This window comes from Pan troglodytes, chromosome 8 (genome assembly GCF_028858775.2).
Source record: "Pan troglodytes isolate AG18354 chromosome 8, NHGRI_mPanTro3-v2.0_pri, whole genome shotgun sequence".
Lineage (NCBI taxonomy): Eukaryota > Metazoa > Chordata > Mammalia > Primates > Hominidae > Pan > Pan troglodytes.
In genome coordinates this window covers 129,086,149-129,106,725 of record NC_072406.2, presented here as the reverse complement: position 1 = coordinate 129,106,725, position 20,577 = coordinate 129,086,149, and the positions used below count along the sequence as shown (strand labels likewise).

The 20,577-nt window shown below is 39.4% G+C and overlaps 1 protein-coding gene across 3 annotated transcripts in view; it reads left to right on the top strand.

Moving 5' to 3' along the window:
• Positions 1 to 20,577, top strand: part of SHTN1 (shootin 1) — a 120,618-nt gene that overhangs the window by 14,512 nt on the left and 85,529 nt on the right. For all 3 annotated transcript variants that reach the window (XM_521613.9, XM_003312779.7, XM_016919448.4), the window contains exon 2: positions 12,019 to 12,071. In XM_521613.9, the coding sequence (XP_521613.3) occupies positions 12,019 to 12,071 (53 nt within the window). The remainder of the gene's footprint in view (positions 1 to 12,018; positions 12,072 to 20,577) is intronic.

The window sequence follows — 20,577 nt, the reverse complement described above, 5'->3', positions numbered from 1 at the left end:
CAACACAGATAGACTAAGAAACAAATGTAAACCAAAATTCTATACTAAAGTTATATATTACGAGTGACTCAATACGAAAACTACAACCATGCATGAGACTAAAACCAAGAAGCCCTTCTTTTTTTTTTTTTTTTTTTTTTTTGAGACGGAGTCTCGCTCTGTCGCCCAGGCTGGAGTGCAGTGGCGTGATCTCGGCTCACTGCAAGCTCCGCCTCCCGGGTTCAAGCGATTCTCCTGCCTCAGCCTCCAGAGTAGCTGGGACTACAGGTGCCCGCCACCGCGCCTGGCTAATTTTTTGTATTTTTAGTAGAGACAGGGTTTCACCGTGTTGGTCAGGATGGTCTCGATCTCCTGACCTCGTGATCCACCTGCCTCGGCCTCCCAAAGTGCTGAGATTGCAGGCGTGAACCACCGCGCCCGGCCGAAACCAAGAAGCCCTTTAAGGCTTTAACCAACGTCTTCAAAGAGGGAGTAGAAGATGCCGCCCTTCCAAGAGCCACACCACTCCCAAAAGACAGAAGGAAGAAAGGCCCAATTACCTGTGTGCCACCAAGAGATGGAAAGACAAAAAGAGACAGGAGTCACTAAGACAAACAGAAAAACAAAAGCTGCCCATGGGGTGTGTTTGGGGGTTTGCTAACAATAAGCCTCTTTATGACTTAAAACCATAGATGCAAGAATTACATTCCAAAGAGGGTAGGATGAAAAGGATGCAGTTCCCCTCAAGATCCAGTTTCTTCCAACGACAGCCTAAGAAAGTAAAGACCCTCATTGTTAACAAGGCAGTGAATGTTAAGACAATTAAGAGAATGTTCCTTGAGAGCTGGAATGGCTGGATAAACATGTTTTAGACTCCTAGCCAGCTGGATAGCTGCTGCCTGATACAAATCTGACAATTCGTGCCCCCTGGGAGAACAAGCAAGGAGAAAAACCTTGCTTGTTGCAAAAGCCAAGCTCTCAAAACATACAACAAGGTGGAAGGAGAATCTTCTTAGGATTTTCCTTTTTATGACAAACCACACCAAAAAAAAAAAAAAAAGAAAGAAAAAAAAGACAAGAAAAACAAAGGCCTTTTCTGGGTGGCTAAAGATTAGTCATCAATATGTACCCAAACCAAATCTACAGGAGTCACAAATTCAAAGAACGAATTTTCTCTTTTTTAAATTTCAAATTTTTTTTCCTGCCAATCTGAATTTGGAAAGGAAGGAACAAGGAAAAATTTTTACCTTCCCCTCTTGACCAGGCTCTACAGGTAGAGATTTGGGAGAGCTGCCTTTGTAAGAATTATCTTTTCCTACCAGCTTCTGCCTGTTCTGTTCTCCCAGGATTGTGTCTGCAGGTCCCAGAACGAGTGAAGTGGCCCAGAATTTCCTGCCAACTATGCCAAAATGAAAGGGAGAAGAAATTATGTTTTCCTCAAGCCTCATAAGTTGGTAATTGGGACAGACTCCTGTAACAAAAGACAAAATGAACAAGAGACAGCAAGTTTATTAACACATGCAATGCACATCGCGAGGCCGAAAAGTAACTCCAAGTAGTGGTTTAAAACTATGGTTTATATTATCATCTTCAACAAAGAACACTTCATTTTAGAGAAGGGATAGGACAAAGGAAAGCAGTCCCAGGCTTCCAAGGGTGGGAAAATGTGGGAAGGTAAATGTATGGGGAAGCTAATGGGCCAAAGTCTGCTTGCAGATTCCTCTGGTGCCATTGCTGAGCTGATAGGGATTGTAAAGGAGAATTTATATCCTGTTTTTAGGCAGGAACGAGGGGGAGGATAGAAAGACCTTTTGTTTTTGTAATTCTCTGTCCTGCTTTTAGGCAAACAGGAAAGGTAGAGAGCTCCCCTGCATCCTAATTATCTTTAGTTCTCCCTAGTTCTTCATATTTTAAGGAGAAATATTCTGGTTTTTGTTTGTTTTTTTGTTTTTGTTTTTGTTTCTTTTTTTGCAGGATATATAATAGCTAAATGTAATGTGGTATCCCAGATGGGATCCTAGAAAAGGTCATTATGTAAAAACTAAGGAAGTCTGAATAAAATATGGACTTTAGTTCATAGCAGTGTATCAATATTGGTCCATTAATTTTAGCAAATGCACCATACTAATGTAAGATATTGCTGTATCTTTGCAGTTTTACTGTAAATCTGAAACTCATAAAAGTGAAGTTTACTAAATATAATAATTCTGCTTACATTCTTATACACATGTATCTTTAAGTGCAACTGTAGGAAAAGTTCATTTTAAAAATACTATTTTTTTAATTGACATAATAATTATATGGATTTTTGGGGTACAGGAAACATTCTTGAAAATGGAATTGTGGGATCCAAAAAATATATGTATTTTAAACTCTGTTGTGCTTTAAATTTTATTCTGTAAGACTGTTGCACAGCTAAGCTTTGCCTCAAGATGTAGAAGAAACACGCTTTTATTGATTGATTGATTGCACACCATGCCTGCTTAGCATTTTAAACACTAAAACATGAGTTCTGGGCCAGGCATGATGGTTCATGCCTATAATCCCAGTGCTTTGGGAGGCTGAGGTAGGTGGATTGTTTGAGGCCATGAGTACAACCAGCCTTGGCCACCTAACAAGAACCCCTCTCTACAAAAAATAAAAATAAAAGATCAGCTGGGCAGGGTGGTATGCATCTGTAACTGGAGAGACTGAGGCAGAAGGATTGCTTGAGCCTAGGAGTTTGGGGTTACATTGAGCTATAATCATGTCACTCCACTCCAGCCTGGGTGACACAGTGAGACCCTGTCTCAAAAATAATAATAAAATAAATAAATAATATATAAGTAAAATAAAATATAAAATAAAAAATAAGTAAAAGAAAAGAAAATATAAAATAATAAAATAAAAATATAAAATGAAATAAGTAAAATAAGCCCATCCATGAATTTTGAAATTTTTCTGTGGTGCCATGAAGAGTACTACTATATCAAGATCCTTTAGGCTTGATTCCATTTCAAATCCTCTATGGCACAAATTTGTGTATGATTGATTTTGTGTGTGTGTGTGTGTGTGTTTATTAGCTTTTTAAATAAATAAGACTTTTTTTTAGAAGTTTAGATTTACAGAAAATGGAGCCAAAAGTACAGAGAATATTCACATACCTCTTCACCTTTTCCTACTCTCATTTCTACTATTATTAACATCTTTCTTTAATTAATGTGGTACATTTGTTAGAATTGTTGAGCCAGAATTGATATATTATTATTAACTAAAATCCATAATTTACATTAGGGCTCACTTTTTGTCTTGTACATTCTATGGGTTTGGACAAATATATAGCACATGTATTCACCATTATAGTACAGAATAGTACCACTGGTCTAAAAATGTGTGCTCTACCTGTTCAGCCCTTCCTCTTTAACTACAAATCCTTGACACCCACTATTTTTTTGTTTTTTTGTTTTTTTGTTTTTTTTTTTTTTTTTTGAGACGGAGTCTCACTGTTACCAGGTTGGAGTGCAGTGGCACGATCTTGGCTCACTGCAACCTCCGCCTCCTCGGTTCAAGTGATTCTCCTGCCTCAGCCTCCCTGGTAGCTGGGACTACAGGCACATGCCCTCACTCCTGGCTAATTTTTGTTTTTTTAGTAGGGACGGGGTTTCACTATGTTGGCCATGATGGTCTCGATCTCCTGACCTTGTGATCCGCCCACCTAGGCCTCCCAAAGTGCTGGGATTACAGGTGTGAGCCACTGCGTCTGACCTCCCACTGATCTTTTTATTGTCTCCATAGTTTCGCCTTTTCTAGAATGTCATATAATTGGAATCATATGATATGTATGTAGCCTTTTTAGATTGACTTTTCACTTAGCAATATACAGTTTTTTTCCTTGTCTTTTTTTGTGACTTCATAGTTCACTTACTACTTCTTAGCACCAACTACTTCTTAACACCGGATACTGTTCCGTTATCTGGATGTACCACAGTTTGTTTATCCATTCACCTATTGAAGAACGTCTTGTTTGTTCCCAAGTTTTGGCAATTAGGAATCAAGTTGTATAAACATTAGGGTGGTGGTAACGTATGGAAGGAAGGGAAGTGTTCTGTAGTTCTGTGATTAGATCATAGTTTTATCATTAGCTCTTAGTGACCCTGTGTCCCTAGGATGTGATCTTTACGAGTTCTTCTCAGTTTTGTTTTATTTACCTCTTAGATGAGACAAGAAGGCTAGTGGGGGCTGGCGTTGGGTATTTGCCTTCCACCAAGTCTGTTAGGCTCTGGTAAGATAGTTTCTCTTGAGGACAGACATTGTTTAGAGGAACAAAATGCTCTGGGCATATTTCATAGAGGCTACCTTATTTTCCTTTTAAAAAAATAGGCCGGGTGCAGTGGCTCACACCTGTAATCCCAGCACTTTAGGAGGCCGAGGTGGGTGGATCACGAGGTCAGGAATTCAAGACCAGCCTAACCAACATGGTGAAACCCCGTCTCTACTAAAAATGCCAAAATTAGCTGGGTGTGGTGGCGGGCGCCTGTAATCCCAGTTACTCAGGAGGCTGAGGCAGGAGAATCGCTTGAAACCGGAAGGCAGAAGTTGCAGTGAGCCGAGATCGCACTGCACTGCTGCACTCCAGCCTGGGGTGACAGAGCGACACTCCATCTCAAAAAAAAAAAAAAAAAAAAGGATACTGGGTTTTGCTGTGTTGCCCAGGCCGGCCTCAAACTCCTGAGCTCAAATGATTCTCCTGCCTTGGCCTCCCAAAGTGCTGGATTACAGGTTGAGCCACTGCACTCTGTCAACAGTGGCTACTTTTCTATGCCACCTGCCAGAGTAGTAGGGAAAATTTTCACTTTGAGCATCTAGTAGTGATCCTGGAGGTGAAACTCACAAAAGTTTAGGGGCCCCTCTAAGGCTGTGTCCCCCTGGACATTTTAACTCTCAAACTTGTCCAAACTGAGCCTCCAGCTATTCTTTAATTACAGTTTAGGGTTTCCAGTACCAGTTACCAGGTACCGGTTCCCAAGGAGGTTTCGCTTCCAGGCTGCTTCTCTAATAAATTATAATCCTTTCTATCTGCTTTATGTGTCTCTTCAGTTTTGGGGATGATGGTTTGCCCTGTGACTTCAATTATCTGATAGATCTTAGGAAGAGTTGTTGATTTTCAATTTGTTTTTACTTTTTGTTGTGAGGACGGAATGAGGATTTACAAGCTCCTTACATGACAGACCAGAAATCAGACTTATGTGTGTATTTTAAAGATACTCAGTTTTCTTCCTTTCTTCTTGGTTAATTTGAAGTCATTAATGTAGTTTATTGAGAGTACTTCTTAAGTATCATTAATTTATTAACACTGAACTGTGTGTTTTACCATGTAATGAATAAATTTCTGGTTTGCCGTAATTTCTTTTCAGGATATGAAATCTGTCACCTTTGTTTTTTGATCAGATTTTCTAGCAGTGTTTTCCATGGCTTTTCAAATGCTTTAATTAACAAGTAAGTTACAAATGACTTCTCTTTCTACTCTGGCTATAAGAGGACGACCCATTGGGATGTGTACAGAAGGGAATAATGTTGTAATTGAACACTATCTTTTGTGACTCATGTCCTCATTCCCCATTAGTAAGAGGTATCTCAAAGCTCCCTGAGTATCAAAGATGCAGACTGAATGGATGAGAGTCTACATTAGAAGCTCTCATGAGGTCTTGTTTTCTGGTTACATTTGATGGCTATTTAAACCTTCATTTTTATTAAGTATCTTGATACAATATATGATGTATAAGAGACTCTTACCATGGGGAGGAGAGTATGTGCTCTTTCATGATTTGCTCACGTGAAGACCTAGATCCATTCTTCCTTCTTCCTTAGTTTAACACGTTTATCAAATAATCTATATGTCAGACAGGATCCTAGATATGGGAATCTGGATAGATAAAGATGTAGTCTTTAACGAAGAGGATTATTTCTGATCCATTGCTTTAGTGCATTGCACACAGTAATGCTCAGTAATGTCTTTTTGGATGAATGACTCTGGGAGTCAGTAGATTGGTGCTTCCACTACCATTCTGTATTGTGGGATTTCACATCTCTATGCATTTGTGTCTTTGTTTGTAAAATGGGGACATTAATATTTGGATTGTTTTGCCTCACAGATTTACACGAACCATTCATTCATTTATTCAACATAGGCATGGACTCTGGTATTCATATGAGTATAAGACATATAGCAGTGAATCGGGTAGGAAGAACGACGGGAAAACAGACCTGTGCACAGATAATTTATAATGTTATATGTAGATGCTCTAATAGAGCTGTATGAACAGTGTACTCTGATGGTATATTAAGATAAACCTGCTGATTTTGCATGAAGTATATGGGGAAGGCTTCTTAGAAGAAGTAACAGTTGAATTGCTTTGAAAAAGAGGAGATAGGGAAGATGGGATAGGGAAAGCCTTTGCAGGCAGAGGGAAAAACATTTGCAAAGGTACCTAAGTATGAAAGGTCTTAGAGGGTTTAGGGAAGCACTGGGACTTTGGGTATGGCCTTTGAGGCTGAATGGTGGGCAGTCGAGTGGGATTCCAGGCAGTAAAGATAAGGTCTTTGGAAGTTTCTAAACATGAAATAAGCAGCTTGCTTTGTTAACTAACTGCTGTGTAAAGAATGCCCTTGGGATAGAAGGAAGTTAGAACTAGATAGGAGGGTTTTGTCATTATTGAGGGTCTAAGGGCAGAGATAACAGCTTCAGAGGAAGGGCAGATTGCAGAGATACTTTTTAGAGGTTTGAGCAGTTTGATGATCCTTTGGAGGGAGAAAAAAGTGGGAACTCAAGGGTGATCCTGCAGATAGTAGCTTGAGGACTAGGTAGGTAGATGATGACAGCAGTGAAAGGAGACGTTTCATACAGGGAGTAGGGAAGGGAAATTGATGAGCTCACTTTCTAAAAGTTGAGTTTGAGATGCTTGCAGAGCCTCTTGACAGAGCGGCCCAGAACTGCCAGTGGAACTGTCTGTTCTGTTGGAAATGTTCTGTGTCCATTGTTCATTATGGCACTAACTAGTCACATGTGGCTATCGAGCACTTGAAATTTAACTTATGCAACTGAAGAACTGAATTTTACATTTTCTTTAGTTTCAATCAATTAAAATTTAAATAGCTACTTGTGGCTAATGGCTACCATTTTGGACAACACAGGTCTGGTAAGTATTGGTTGGAAATACTGGTCTGGAAAGAGTGCTAGAGGTAGAGTGATTAGCCTCCCTGGGACTGGGAGGTTTCCTAGAATGCTGAACTTTCAGTGCTAAAACTGACAAAATCCCAGACAAAGCATGATTCTTATTAACCCTAGCTAGAGGTGTTACTGGCTTGTAGTTACGAACTTTAGTTGTCACATTTCTGAAACAACTAAGTCTACTCAGCTGCCTGTTGGGCTGGCTATGTCATGATTTGCAGCTTGGGAAGAAAACTCCTTTTCTTGGCATTGAGGAGTTAGAAAATAGAAAACCAGCATGATTCTTGAAACACGTGCTCTGCCTGATATTCTCCTTGTTTTCTCCACCATCTTCCTTTTTCTTCCATTCTGTATTGTTATGTTACAGCCCACTTTGGCTGTACATTGGAATTACCTGGGGCTCTCACTTCTAAATATATATATATGTGTGTGTGTATGTGAGTGTGTGTGTATGCATGTATGTATGTATGTATGTATCTATCTATCTATCTGGATGCCCAGGCTCTACCCCAGAATAGTTAAATCACAATCTTGAAGCAGGAGGGGCGAGGCATCTATATGATTTAAAAGCCCCGCAGGTGATTTTAATGTGTAGCCAGGATTGACAAGTACAGCCCTCAGAAGTGCTTTTACTTCTTTGCCACCTTTCTTTACTGCAACAAATTGTTTGCAGCAGATCTTTAGCCCCTTTTCTCCTCCCTTTATTTGGTGGAGGATAGAAGTACCCTGGAAATTTTTCCTGTCTGCCATGCAGGACACTTCCTTTGTCATAAACACAGAATTTGAGGTACTTTGCTGTATGAGTAATAATAACCATAGCTAACATGTTTTGAACAGTTAATAAGCCCAAATACTCTTATATGTTAACTCATTTACTCTTAATAACAACACTATGAGAGATGTATAATTATTATTCCTATTTTCCAGATGAGGAACCTGAGACTCAGAGAGATTAACTGATTTGCCCAAGGTCCCCTAGCCAGTTAAGTGCTCAGGCTGTCATTAGGATGCACTTTTTAATTACTGTCCTATATAACCTTATAGTACAGTGAAATATACTGTACCTGTAAATCTGAGAGATGAAGTCTTCTCGAGCTCTCAAGCTGCAGCTATCTTTCATATGCTGAGAATTGGTCAGATTCATCTGTTCTTTTTTTTTTTTTTTGAGACAGAGTCTTGCTCTGTTACCGAGGCTGGAGTGCAGTGGTATGATCTCGGCTCACTGCAACCTCTGCCTCCTGGGTTCAAGTGATCCTCCCACCTCAAGCCTCCTGAGTAGCTAGGATTACAGGCGTGTGCAGCCACACCTGGCTAATTTTTTTTGTATTTTTAGAAGAGATGCGGTTTCACCATGTTGGCCAGGCAGGTTTTGAACTCTTGACCTCAAGTGATCCCCCCCACCTTGGCCTCCCAACATGTTGGGATTACAGGCGTGAGCCACTGCGCCCGGCCAGATTAATCTCTTTAGCACTGGCAAATTCAGGATTTGGAGGATGTCTCTGATGGAATCACTTGAGCTGTGCAAGCTCAGTTTTTAAAATTTTCAGACTGCAAGCCAGTTCTGAAACAAAAAGGCAGCTTTCTCTGCAACCCCGTAACATTGCCAAAAAGGAGCTGAGTAATATAGATCACTTCAGTTTTTGCCAGTTTTGCTGAAGTTGGGGTTAGGGGTCCACTGTGATACATACGTGTGTGTGTGTGTGTATGTGTGTGCATGTCTGTGTATGTGTTGTTAATGGTAGTGAGCTTGGTTTTATTAGCAAGGGGTTGAGTTATTCTCATACTTTCCCTTTCCTTTCCTTATACTTTACTTTAAAGTTGTACATAGTCACAAGAAAGCATATTTTCTGTGATTTTCATTAAAATATGATAGTTCAAAGATTCTTAATTGTTTTCATAAATACTCAGTAATTGGGAGCCTACAATGTTTCATCTGGGTTCTATTGGCAGTATAATGGAAGAATAGTACTGGTATTTTAAAAAAGACTTCAAAACCATTATCTGATGTTTTAAATAGAAAAAATTTCTTAATGTCAATATAAGATCATGGGTTTTTGTTTGTTTGTTTGTTTGTTTTTGAGACGGAGTCTTGCTCTGTTGCCCAGGCTGGAATACAGTGGTGCAATCTTGGCTCACTGCAACCTCTGCCTCCCGGGATCAAGCGATTCTTCTGCCTCAGCCTCTGAGTAGCTGGGATTACAGGTGCGCGCTACCGCGCCCAGCTAATTTTTTTGTATTTTTAGTAGAGACGGTGTTTCACCATGTTGGTCAGGCTGGTCTCGAACTCCTGACCTGATGATCTGCCCGCCTCACCCTCCCAAAGTGCTGGCATTACAAGTGTGAGCCACCGCACCCAGCTGAGATCATGGTTTTATAAGCCTTTATTGTTCATTCTGTATGTCTGTAAAGTAGGTCACCAATTATAGAACATTAAATAAATTTTGGTTTTTTCAACTTCATCTATAGATACTTTTAAATGTCAAGTAACCTAAAATCAAAGTCTTTTAATAAAATACTTATATATCTATTTTTTGAAACAATTTAAGATACAGTAGTAAGATATGGGATCATAACCATAGACTACCCAGTGGTGGTATAAGTGAATATTTTTAGAAGATCTTACTTAGTTGTCGTTTCTTTCTGTTAAAAAAGTGGGGACACATTTTATTGGTTTTTCAGCTCCAAAGACAATTTAGTTTTACTTAGTTCTTGTGGTGCGTGTGGTGGGGCTGATGAAGAGCTGGTGTGCAGAGAGCTTCATTCTAGGTCAGTCAAATCTTTTTCTGTTGAAAATGTTTTGTTTCGTTTTGTTTTTGAGACAGAGTCTCGCTCTGTCGCCCAGGTTGGAGTGTGCTGTGGTGCGTTCTTGGCTCACTGCAACCTCTGCTTCCCGGGTTCACGTGATTCTCCTGCCTCAGCCTCCCAAGTATCTGGGACTACAGGCAAGTGCTACCATGCCCAGCTAATTTTTGTACTTTTTGTAGAGGCGGGATTTTGCTGTGTTGGCCAGGCTGGTCTTGAACTCCTGACCTCAAGTGATCTGCCCACCTCGGCCTACCAAAGTGTTGAGATTACAGGCGTGAGCCACCACGCCCAGCCTGTAAATGTAATTATTTTCAGAACTATATCTTTACATGTACACATTCACCTATTTTATGGACTAGTTTTCAAGGATTATTTTGGGATGTGGCTTCAATAAAATTGTCTATTCTTGTTTAAGTGGTCCTGGTATACTAATAAAACTTCTGGACATTGGTGATATAATCTCATAAACATTCGCCAATTTGAATTTGGATTTTAGGACTTTGGTGCCACCATCACAGTAGCCATTCTGAACCCTTTCGATCACCATAGGAGAAAACAAGGCATGTGCTTTACCATGTTAATTGTCTGTTTCTGGGGTGTTCTTTGCCCTAGTGGTTAGAATCATACATTTCTGGAATTAAGGACCAGATTATCTGGGATGTTCTTGCAACCACTGGTTTCGGATTTTTTATTTCTGTTTCTAGATTATTCATAGAAATAGGAAGCTCTGTTTTTTTGTTTTTTTTTTCTTTCTTAAAAGAAAAACTGAGGGGTTTTTTTTTTGGTAGATAAATCCATAAAGCAAAAGTTCAAATTGTGACCAGGCTGGGCAAAATAGCAAGACCCCATCTCTACAAGAAATTTAAAAATTTAGCTGGGCATGGTAGTATGTGCCTGTAGTTCCAGCTGCTCAGGAGGCTGAGGTGAGAGGATCATTTTGAGCCCTGGAGTTCAAAACTGCAGTGAGCTATGATGGTGCCACTGCACTCCAGCCTAAGTGACAGAACAAGACCCTGTCTCTTAAAAAAAGAAAATCAACCTGATGATTCACTGACGTTCTGGTGCCAGTCAAGGTGCCAGCCCTGGGGTGAGCAGCAGTTTTAGACTTACTTCAGATGTTCTGTTCTGTCATTGATCTTAGGCCATTCTTTTTCTTCTCACTTCATGTGTTCAAAACTTTATATTCTCAACTGTAGGGATACCTAAAAATGGTGCTTTGATTAAAGATGAATGTGGGGATTTAGGTTTCGTTTTTTTTTTTTTTTTTGGGCGGGGGCAATAAACGATTTTAAGTACACAACTTTCCCCCCTACCTAGTGGATAATATTTTCAAATAGTTTAACATGTCTTCCCCATTTAGTGAAATGAGTCTGAATTTCTGGTCTTGACTGACAATCTTGTCTGAAAATAGTTGTTCTTAGCTGAATCCTTCATAAATTTTTTGCTTTGTGAATAAAGCAGACGTGTGACATTGAGTCGAGTGTGCAAACCTACTCTACTTTCTACAGGCTGATTTTCTAAATAAATCTCTGATTACAGTACCACAGACTAATAGTGCTGGGAGGAACTTCAGGGAACACCTGCCTGAATCCTTTCACAGGACCAAGTGCTGAGCATCAGAAAGGAGAAATTGCTTGTCATCTGTCACCTCTCCTGGATCATGGGTGTTCCTAATGACCTAGGGAGAACTGAAATTTAGTTTGGTGGGCTCATGTCTGCTTTTTCATCCTTACTGTTAAAAGCAGGAGCCCAGCCGGGTTTGGTGACTCGTGCCTGTAATCGCACTTTGCGAGGCCAAGGCAGGAGGATTGTTTGAGCCCAGGAGTTTTGAGACCAGCCTGGGCAACATAGTGAGACCCTGTCTCTACAAAATAAAAAAAATAAAAAGCAGAAGCCCCTTTTCTGCAGCCTCTTCTCCACCCTACCTCAACCTAGTAAGAAGACAATGGGGGTTAGTTGGATTCCCCAGGTTGCCCTGCAGTAAACTTTTGACAGTGTTGTAATGTTGCTTTCCTTTTTTCTTTTAGCAATAGGCGAATATGAAGACCTTAGAGCAGAGAACCAGAAAACAAAGGAGAAGGTTTGTACTTTACCTTTTTTTTCCCCTTTCTTACATGTGTAAAAGCCTAGGCGGCATAGTGCATTGTTCAGTCACCAATTTCAGTTAAATGTGAATGAGGGTTTTTTTTTTTTTTTCTTTTCTTCCCTTTTCTCTTGCATGTGTGGTTCAAGCTAATACCAACTCCAGGCTCCAGATGGTAAAGAATAGCAGGCATACCACAGTGGGTGCAGCTCTGGGAGATTAACTACATGGCTAAATGTGCAGCAAGGCACCAGGCCAAGCAACTCAAGTCCCCAGGAATCGTACTTTTCCCCTAACAGTCAGATTTGGGATTCTGTCAGTGGAATTGAACACTTCATACATGTACTGTTGGGACCTAGACACATTGGGTCCTGGAGAAAACTCTTTGGAATTAGTCACTGGTGTTTCGCCCCAATACCTCCATAAATCTTTATATGTCTGCTTCTTCTATTTATATGAATAATACACTGGAAGTTGAGAAGCATCTGCTGTGAAGGTGGGGAAGTCTGGTGAATATTTTCAGGGGCTCTGTCAGTTTTGTTTTAACTGTTAAATAATTGAATTCTACTTACCTTACAAACTGTATCCTTCTTATCACTGAAAATATCTAAGGTTTGTGAATGCTTACTAATATATATAGCTAATTATATATATATATATTTCTTGTAAATTTAGGGAGGAGACAAATGGAAGAACAGACTAAGGTCAGAAATGTAGAGGGACTGAATAGCAAATGAAAGAAAGCAGACTGCCTAATTTTGGTTTTAGATATAAAAAAATTTACTTTAAAAAATTACTTTGTTGGGTAGGCCAAATATTTCAGAACATAATATCCCTGACCAAAAATTAATAAAACAGGTCCTTTGTAGATATTAAAGAAGAAGATAGCCATCACTGCTCTAAATTGTGAAACCTCATTTTTAAAATTTCGGAGTAAGAGCTGTAATAAAAACTGGCAGCAAGCTAAATATTTGTAAAACGTATGGGATATTTGGGATCACTTATTGGGCTCTTTAGAATTATATTTAACTTTTTCACTATTAATTTGCCACCTGTATAGCTGTAGTATGGATGGTGATATTAATGGTAAGTACTCCAGTTTGAAGCCGATTATAAGGGATTTTTAGATCATTATTTTTCACCTAGTTTTAAGGCTCCTTTGCTCATTTGTAAATAAATCCTTGGTGTTCTGTGAAATCCTAAGTTTCTTCTCTTGCCTTCATCAGGTGATTCAGGGAATGGTAGGTGGAGGTGATAAAAACAACCATGTTAGAAGGGGCTGGTGCTTGCATCTATAATATGGTAAGAAGCACTTTGGGAGGCTGAGGTGGGAGAATCACTTGAGACCAGGAATTCAAGACCAGCCTGGACAACATAGTAAGACCCCCATCTTTACAAAAAAGTTAAAAAATTAATCGGTCATGGTGGCATGCACCTGTAGTCCCAGCTACTTGGGAGGTTGAGGCAGGAGGATTCCTGAAGCCCTAAAGGTTGAAGCTGCAGTGAGCCATGATTGCACCACTGCATTCCAGCCTGGGCAACAGAGTGAGATCTTGTCTCAAAACACACACACACACACACACACACACACACACACACACACACACACACACACTAAGAAAGTCACTGAAAATAGTAGTTTGGCATGATTTCTAATTCCAACCCTGTAACCATGCAGAATCACAAATGTCCTGAGGACATAAACAGATAAGGAGGTTTTTCTTAGATCCTGGGCCCCTGATGCCCCAAAATTCCAAAGTAAACCTAGTGGGTAATGCTTAGGCTGGATAACTTGAGCATCTTGCTCTAAGATACTCAGCTATCTTCCAGCTGTAGGAGAACAAAGAGACTGAGATGATATCAGTCACTGAGTCTCTTTCATAGCTGCTCCTGACCCACGAGAAGAACAAAGCAAGTTGGAGGGGTTAATTCAGGAGCACTCTTTGACTTAACCTAGAAGGTAAGAGAAGGGAAACAAACAGTTGTCTTCATATAATAGAGAAAGAAGGATGATAGAAGAAAATGAATAATGTAAGAGGAAGTAGATAAAATTTTTTATTTATTCTTCTTGTTTAATCCTTGCTTACATGTAGACCTAGCAGTGCCCTAAAAATACATAGTAGATGCTCTGTAAACATCTGTTATTGGTGGAGATGATGGTTGTTTAACTGACAGACACTTTCTGCAGTGAGGTTTTAAGTGAATCATCCGTTATGCAAGTGGAATTATAGGTAAAATGCATTTGGTAAAAGGAGGATTATAAATTACCTCAGCCCATTAACTGTTTACATGTTTCACTGCATAGAGTATGGCCTAATACTTTCATGACATCTGTAGGCATTATTGACCTGCTTCTGTTGTAATTCTTTAAAAATAACTATTAACAGAAACGGGAAGAAAAGAAATGAAAGCAATATGGAATGCTGTGTGGTTGGGTAAAACAAAGTAGAGTGGTTTTAAGTTCACTGCACTCTGTTTATCTTCTGTTAAAAGACTAGCTTGCTTATTACTGCAGGTTTTTCCTCAAAAAAGGGGGGCTGTATTACAAAGGAGGGAAGCATATAATAAAAGCCTTTTATAGAGTGTAGAATGAGTAAAAGCAGCTTTAGTTCCGGAGGTGGTAAATGGAGAACAGCATTTTCTCTGGGAAAGCACTCTCTTGTGCCTGGCTGGGTGAGCTTTGTCCAGTTGACATCAGCAAATACATATGGCCATCCTTTCATTCATGGCCCCAAACCAGAGTGCAGTTAAATCGTTCAGGGACAGCAAATTAAAGTAAGACTCCTTTTGCCATGGTTAATTTGATGTAGGGAAATTTAGAGTGAACAGAGGAAGCAAAAAAATAAATTGCAAGGTATTTTTCCCTTCCACATGTCTACTATCTTTGTCCCCAGGTCATGAACCTTATCAATGGGAGGCGGCGGTGGATGTGATTCCTTTGGGCAGGATCTTTTCCTGCCCTGTTTGGAGTCTCTTGCGTTGAGACAAGTGGTCTGACATGGTGCTCTTCAGGGAAAGCAGTTGTTTAGAGGCTGCATGGTGTAAGAAGCTGCTATAGGACATCCATGCTCTCTCATCTCCCTGTCTCATGCTCTACACAGCAGTATGTCCGCTCCATTTCACAGAGGAAAGAACAGTACCTCAGGGCTTGAGTGAGGTTCCCAGTGTTACACAGATCATGGCAGAGTCTAGATTCAAACATGGGTCTTCTGAGCACGATGTTCTTTTAGAAGTAGGTGAACAGTGGGAGCTTATTGACTCTTCTTCCGCACAGGTCCTAACTTTATTCTAATTCTGTATTGTTAGTGCATGAGTTTTCCACAGCAAATTATCAGACCCGATCCTTTTCTGGGTCATTTGTCTTTACCAGCTATTGGTTTGTGTTGAAAAACTGAAAGTTGAATATAAGTATCAAATCAGTCTTATGTCAAAACATTCACATGTGTGTGTATATGTATGTGTGTACTTGTATGTATACATATAGATTCTGGCATAATGCATCCCAAGGATAAAAGCAGGAAATTTGGGGCAGGGGGAGTGGACCCGTGTTTTGATGGATATTTTCTCTTTTTTTTTGCAGTTCTTCCATTTTAGGAAAACTGCTGACTCTTTTATTTATTTATTTTTATCAGTGACTTTGAGGATGGAGTCAATTTGTTTGAGTTTGTAAGGAAAGCTCTTTTGAAGGGAAACCTTTTTATTGAATGCCTTCTGAGTACTGGGGTATAAAGAAAAATATATGAAGGTCCTACTCTTGAGTAAAACCACTCTCATGAGGACCCCAAATAAGTTGACAAATAACCACGATCAATTATGCTGCTCTGAGTGCCTAGAGCATGGCTGGGCAATGGACAAAGAACAAAAAGACAAGGTTCCTACTCTTTTCCATGTGATAACTTTTTACTAGCCTTTAATGCTTGGCTTAATAAATGTCACTTAGGTTTTTCAAAGTCTTCTCTAACTCTCTCACAAGCAGAATTTATTGCTTTTTTGGTAATAAGACATCTGCATATTTATGTATGTATGTATCACATTTATCAAGCAAAATTTATTATCAAAATATTAGAGTATAAGCAAATGATGTGGGTTGCCTTAAAATGTAAAAACAGCGAGTTTTTTAACATCAAGATAAATGCGGATTATGGAAATGGTGCTACTTGCTACTTTCCATTATTTTTTGCCCATTTTCTAAATGGACTTAGCAGTATGTGAAAAAGTAAGAGCCTATCATACTGAGGTGAACAACTCTTCAAATTTATATTTTTGGGGTATAGAAAAATAGATGACTATATATTTTGCAATCAACCAAATAAAATGGTTTACTTTGCTTGTGTAGCAATCACCATATTCAAATGTTAGTCATGCCTCCACAATTGAAGGGCATTCTCTTATGACTCACTCAGGATCTTTATCATAATCGTTTGGGTTTTTTTCCTATATGGGGGGAAAGCATCATTGAGCTTTGAATGGAATAGCTTTCATGTTTCTCAGAGTGGTGGGGGTGGGGGTGTGTGTGGAGTGTGTGTAAAAAGAAGGAAATCTGTATAATAGAAGAATGTCTGCCTTTAAATAGTAAGTATTTATGTTTAGTATTATGTTCTGAGATCAAGTTTTGAAATGCATAAATGTTTAAGTGGCTGATTAGAAGTCGTTTGGGTGAGCTACTGTAACAGTGCATCAGGCGGTTCTGTCAGCTTGCCAGGAACAATGAATGAAAAGAGAATGAGACAGACACTTTCCAAGACTTATGTTTCAAGAAGCAGGATATATGATACTGTTTGCATCTTGGCTCAGTTGTGTATTGTTAAAATTTCTTCCTCTTGTGTAATATTCAGAGATGAAGGTCCCAAAGTATTTTATTTTTTAAAAAAATCAATAAAGAAGCCACTTTAAAGAGCAAGATATGCATCCATTATGCTAACTGTTCATGCATAATACATCCACATACATGCAGTTTCTTTGAGACAGAGTGGCAAGTGGTTGTGCCAGAGAAAAAGTAATTACTTAGCAGTTTGAAAGTGAAAATGAGTCTCTTATTAACAGCAATCTATCTAGAAACAAAGAGCAAGGATCTCTGTTCTGATGACATGTGTTTCCATCTAACACACAATACCTAGAATTTGGAGAATGCTGCAAGACAGCTTTGAGGGCAGCTACCACTTCTTTTTTGCCTGTGAAAATTGGAGGGAAAGAACTTTGAATTGGAAGAAAGAAGAACACCAAAAGAGAAAGAGAGTGAAAGGAATTCCATCCTAGTGGGAATGATTTAATGTGTTGTATTCTTTAGGGATAAGAGTGTAGAAATCCAGAAAGCACAGTTCTGGCCAGACTTACATAGGTGGAGCAGTAGAATTGTCGACTACTATTAAAAATGAATTGATGGTCCTTTCATTGTATGCCAAGGATTCTTAAACAGGTAAACAGGTAAAGTACACACAATTCTGATGCTGGGCATGTTTAAATCTTTAACTGTTGTAACTGGACATTAATGAACTTCAAGAAAAATGGTGTAGCATTAAACTTCTTCAGACTTAGTGGCGTTGTAGGCTCTGCTGTACGTTCCTTAGGAAGTGGGTATATATTTTGTTCAGTTCTGGTTTGGCAGTATTTCTCACATTATATCGGGTGTCCTTATGAATTGCTTACTTCATTTGTTGATCTTTTGTGGTAGATCATAAGTTTTTGTGAGAACACATTGTCTATTGTGTTCATGTATTGTGCCCAGTGTTTAACATAGTGGCTGGGCTGTGTGGGCCCTGTATAAATTTGTTCAGTTCTCAGAGGAGGAAATAATGACATTCAATGATTATAGTAGATACTTGCTTAAAAGTCTGATTCAGTCAACTGTAATGTACTTGCCTATGTATAGATTGTCCCCTGTCTTGGTATTGTGCATATGCGGTGCATATATGCACTTCTTGGGCCCTGAACTGCCCTATCTATAGGCTAGCAACCCTCTGATGCATTTGTGCACCAGGAAGACAAGCATGAATATTTGTATTAGTGGAAGTTAGATACAATTTAGAATGTTGAGGTTTTTCTTGCATAATGTATACGTACAACAATATAAAGATTTCTTGGTATCTGTATCAGTTATCTGTACTTCTGCTGAGCCCTTTGAAGCAGACATTTTAATGTTGATGGTAGTTGGATGAATACGTGAGAGAGGGATGAATAACTGAGCTGCCCATTTTAGGGAGTGGGTGGTGCAAGGAAGATACTAATTCACACTGGAAAGGCTGTTTCTCTACAAATCAGTCTGCCAATGCTCAGAAATCCTGGTTTAGTTTCAGAAGCCAGGTATCTGCCTGGATGAGGCTCAAGGAAGAGATATGGAAAATAGCCAGGGCTTCTAATATTAAGGGCTTTCAAAACCAGCAAGGCCAACCTCCGGTCAATTCATCCCTTCATAAAGAGCCAAATAGAGACTCTAGAGTCGATGTAATGTTATCCAGCTTGCTTACATGAGCCAGCAGTTGTGCCACTGGGTTCTACCTCAGCCTTGAGCTACAGAGAATCGTTGGGCATCATAATTAAGTGATGTAGGCCCAAGAACATCTGTTGCTATTGCAAAGTCTTCATGAGCAATTCTCACACAAAAAGAAGCAGTTTTTACAAATGGTGCAGCTGCGTGAGCAGGGTAGAGGAAGGGGTGGGATGGGTGAGGGGCTTCTGTGTGGTGGAAAGATGAAACATTCTTCCAAAAAGGCCCGTTATCCTGGCTGACTTCCCTCTGTTGATAGAATGAGAGAAAGTTTGCAAGATTCTTTTCTGGGTTCACCTAAAAAGATGAAATAAGTGGGTGTTTGGATTTCTGCTTTTAGTAAATGCGTACATCCTCCATATTTTGCTCAGTTCTGGTTCAGAATAAGTAAGCTGCATTTGCAGCATGTGTAGACTCTCCCCACCCCCAACTCACACCCCTTTCAGCATAACAGATGGTAAATTCTGTGGCTGCCAGTTCTAGCATAATGTGGTTGCAGAAAATAGAAAGCAAAGCAACATGAAGACCCCTGATAGAACACAGCTGGGGATGGGAGACAGCTTGTGAATCTGCTGATGATAACCATAGGATTAGTGTGAACCCATATAGCTGGACTATAGAAATGGGCTACCTGCATGTTGGAATAAAACTGATGTTGAGACCTGTTACTAACCTGAGCTTGTCTACCTGGGCCTTAATAGCAGAGAGCGTGGACCTAATGTTTTTCTTCTGGGCAACTAGTACAAGCCTACCTAAAATTGTCATGCATCACATTAGTGATTGTGTATGATGTCAACTGGTGGCCTTTTTCAGATCTGACTAGATAGAGCACCATTCCTGTTTAATGCTTTTGCCATCCAAAGTCTCACTAAAAACTCTGGCTATTTGACTGAAGCAAGAATTGAATAAACCTCTAATTCCTTTAGGTAGAGCTTCGAGAGCTACATAGAGGGAACCAAGTGACATTAAGTCAGGAGCAACACTCCCAAGTGCCAGCTCTTAAATGAAGACAGTTTTTTACAAGACATCTCACATTTTTCAGAAATGCCAGATTAAGAAACATTAAATTAATTTGAAAGTAAAGCACCAGATATATTTCACTTGGCAATCATGACTCAGGAGTTTGAGCCTAGTCGGAAACTAGGTTTCTTTTTGTGCCTTATGCTACACTGTGCATTATTGGAGGAAGGTAGACAGACTGGTAGGGGTGGTGGGGAAGTCCAGAACAAACAGAAGCCCATTCTAGAAAATGAGAGGAACATTCCTGAAACCGCTAGCCAGAAGTCTCCTATCATTAAGGGTTATGATGTCTAATGTAGTCCGTTTGGGTTGAGGAAGGAGCTAAGAAAAGCCTATATGCGAATTTAGAACTCTACTCTTTCGAATTTTAAACACCAAAAAATCATAAATGTTGTTTGTTTAAGCTGAAACTACAGACTATATTAGACAGAATTATTATTTTTTTTTTTTACAGAGGATGGGATTGCCACGGGAAACCTTAATCAAAGAAATGCCTTCTCCTTTAGTAAATAAGTTAGGTCCAGCCTTACTCATTTTGACTGGGTGGGGGATCCTGAGTCAGGATTTAGTAACCAGATTTGCTAATTTAACACTGTGTACTTGTTTCATGTTCTCTTGCCAGAATACATTTACCCATATGAGCAGGGACAGTATGACATTTCAGTGGTTCTTTAGTGACTAAAGGGGAAAACTGAACTGCAAGCTTCTTACTTATTTTTAAAATATTTTGAAAGGACAGGAAAGGGCAGAGAATAGTATAACAAATACCCATTGCACAGAACTGTTATTTCTCTTGAAATTCAAAAATAAGGAATGCAGCAAATACAACTGAAAGTTCTCACCATTTCTAGTCCCATTCCCCTCCCTGTTTCCTAAGAGACAACTACTGTCATAAATGTTGTATATTTCTTTTTATTTCATATTTATATATATTGGATGTATCATAAAGCATATATAAATATATGAGATGCATTTGTGTATGTAAGATATTATTTGATA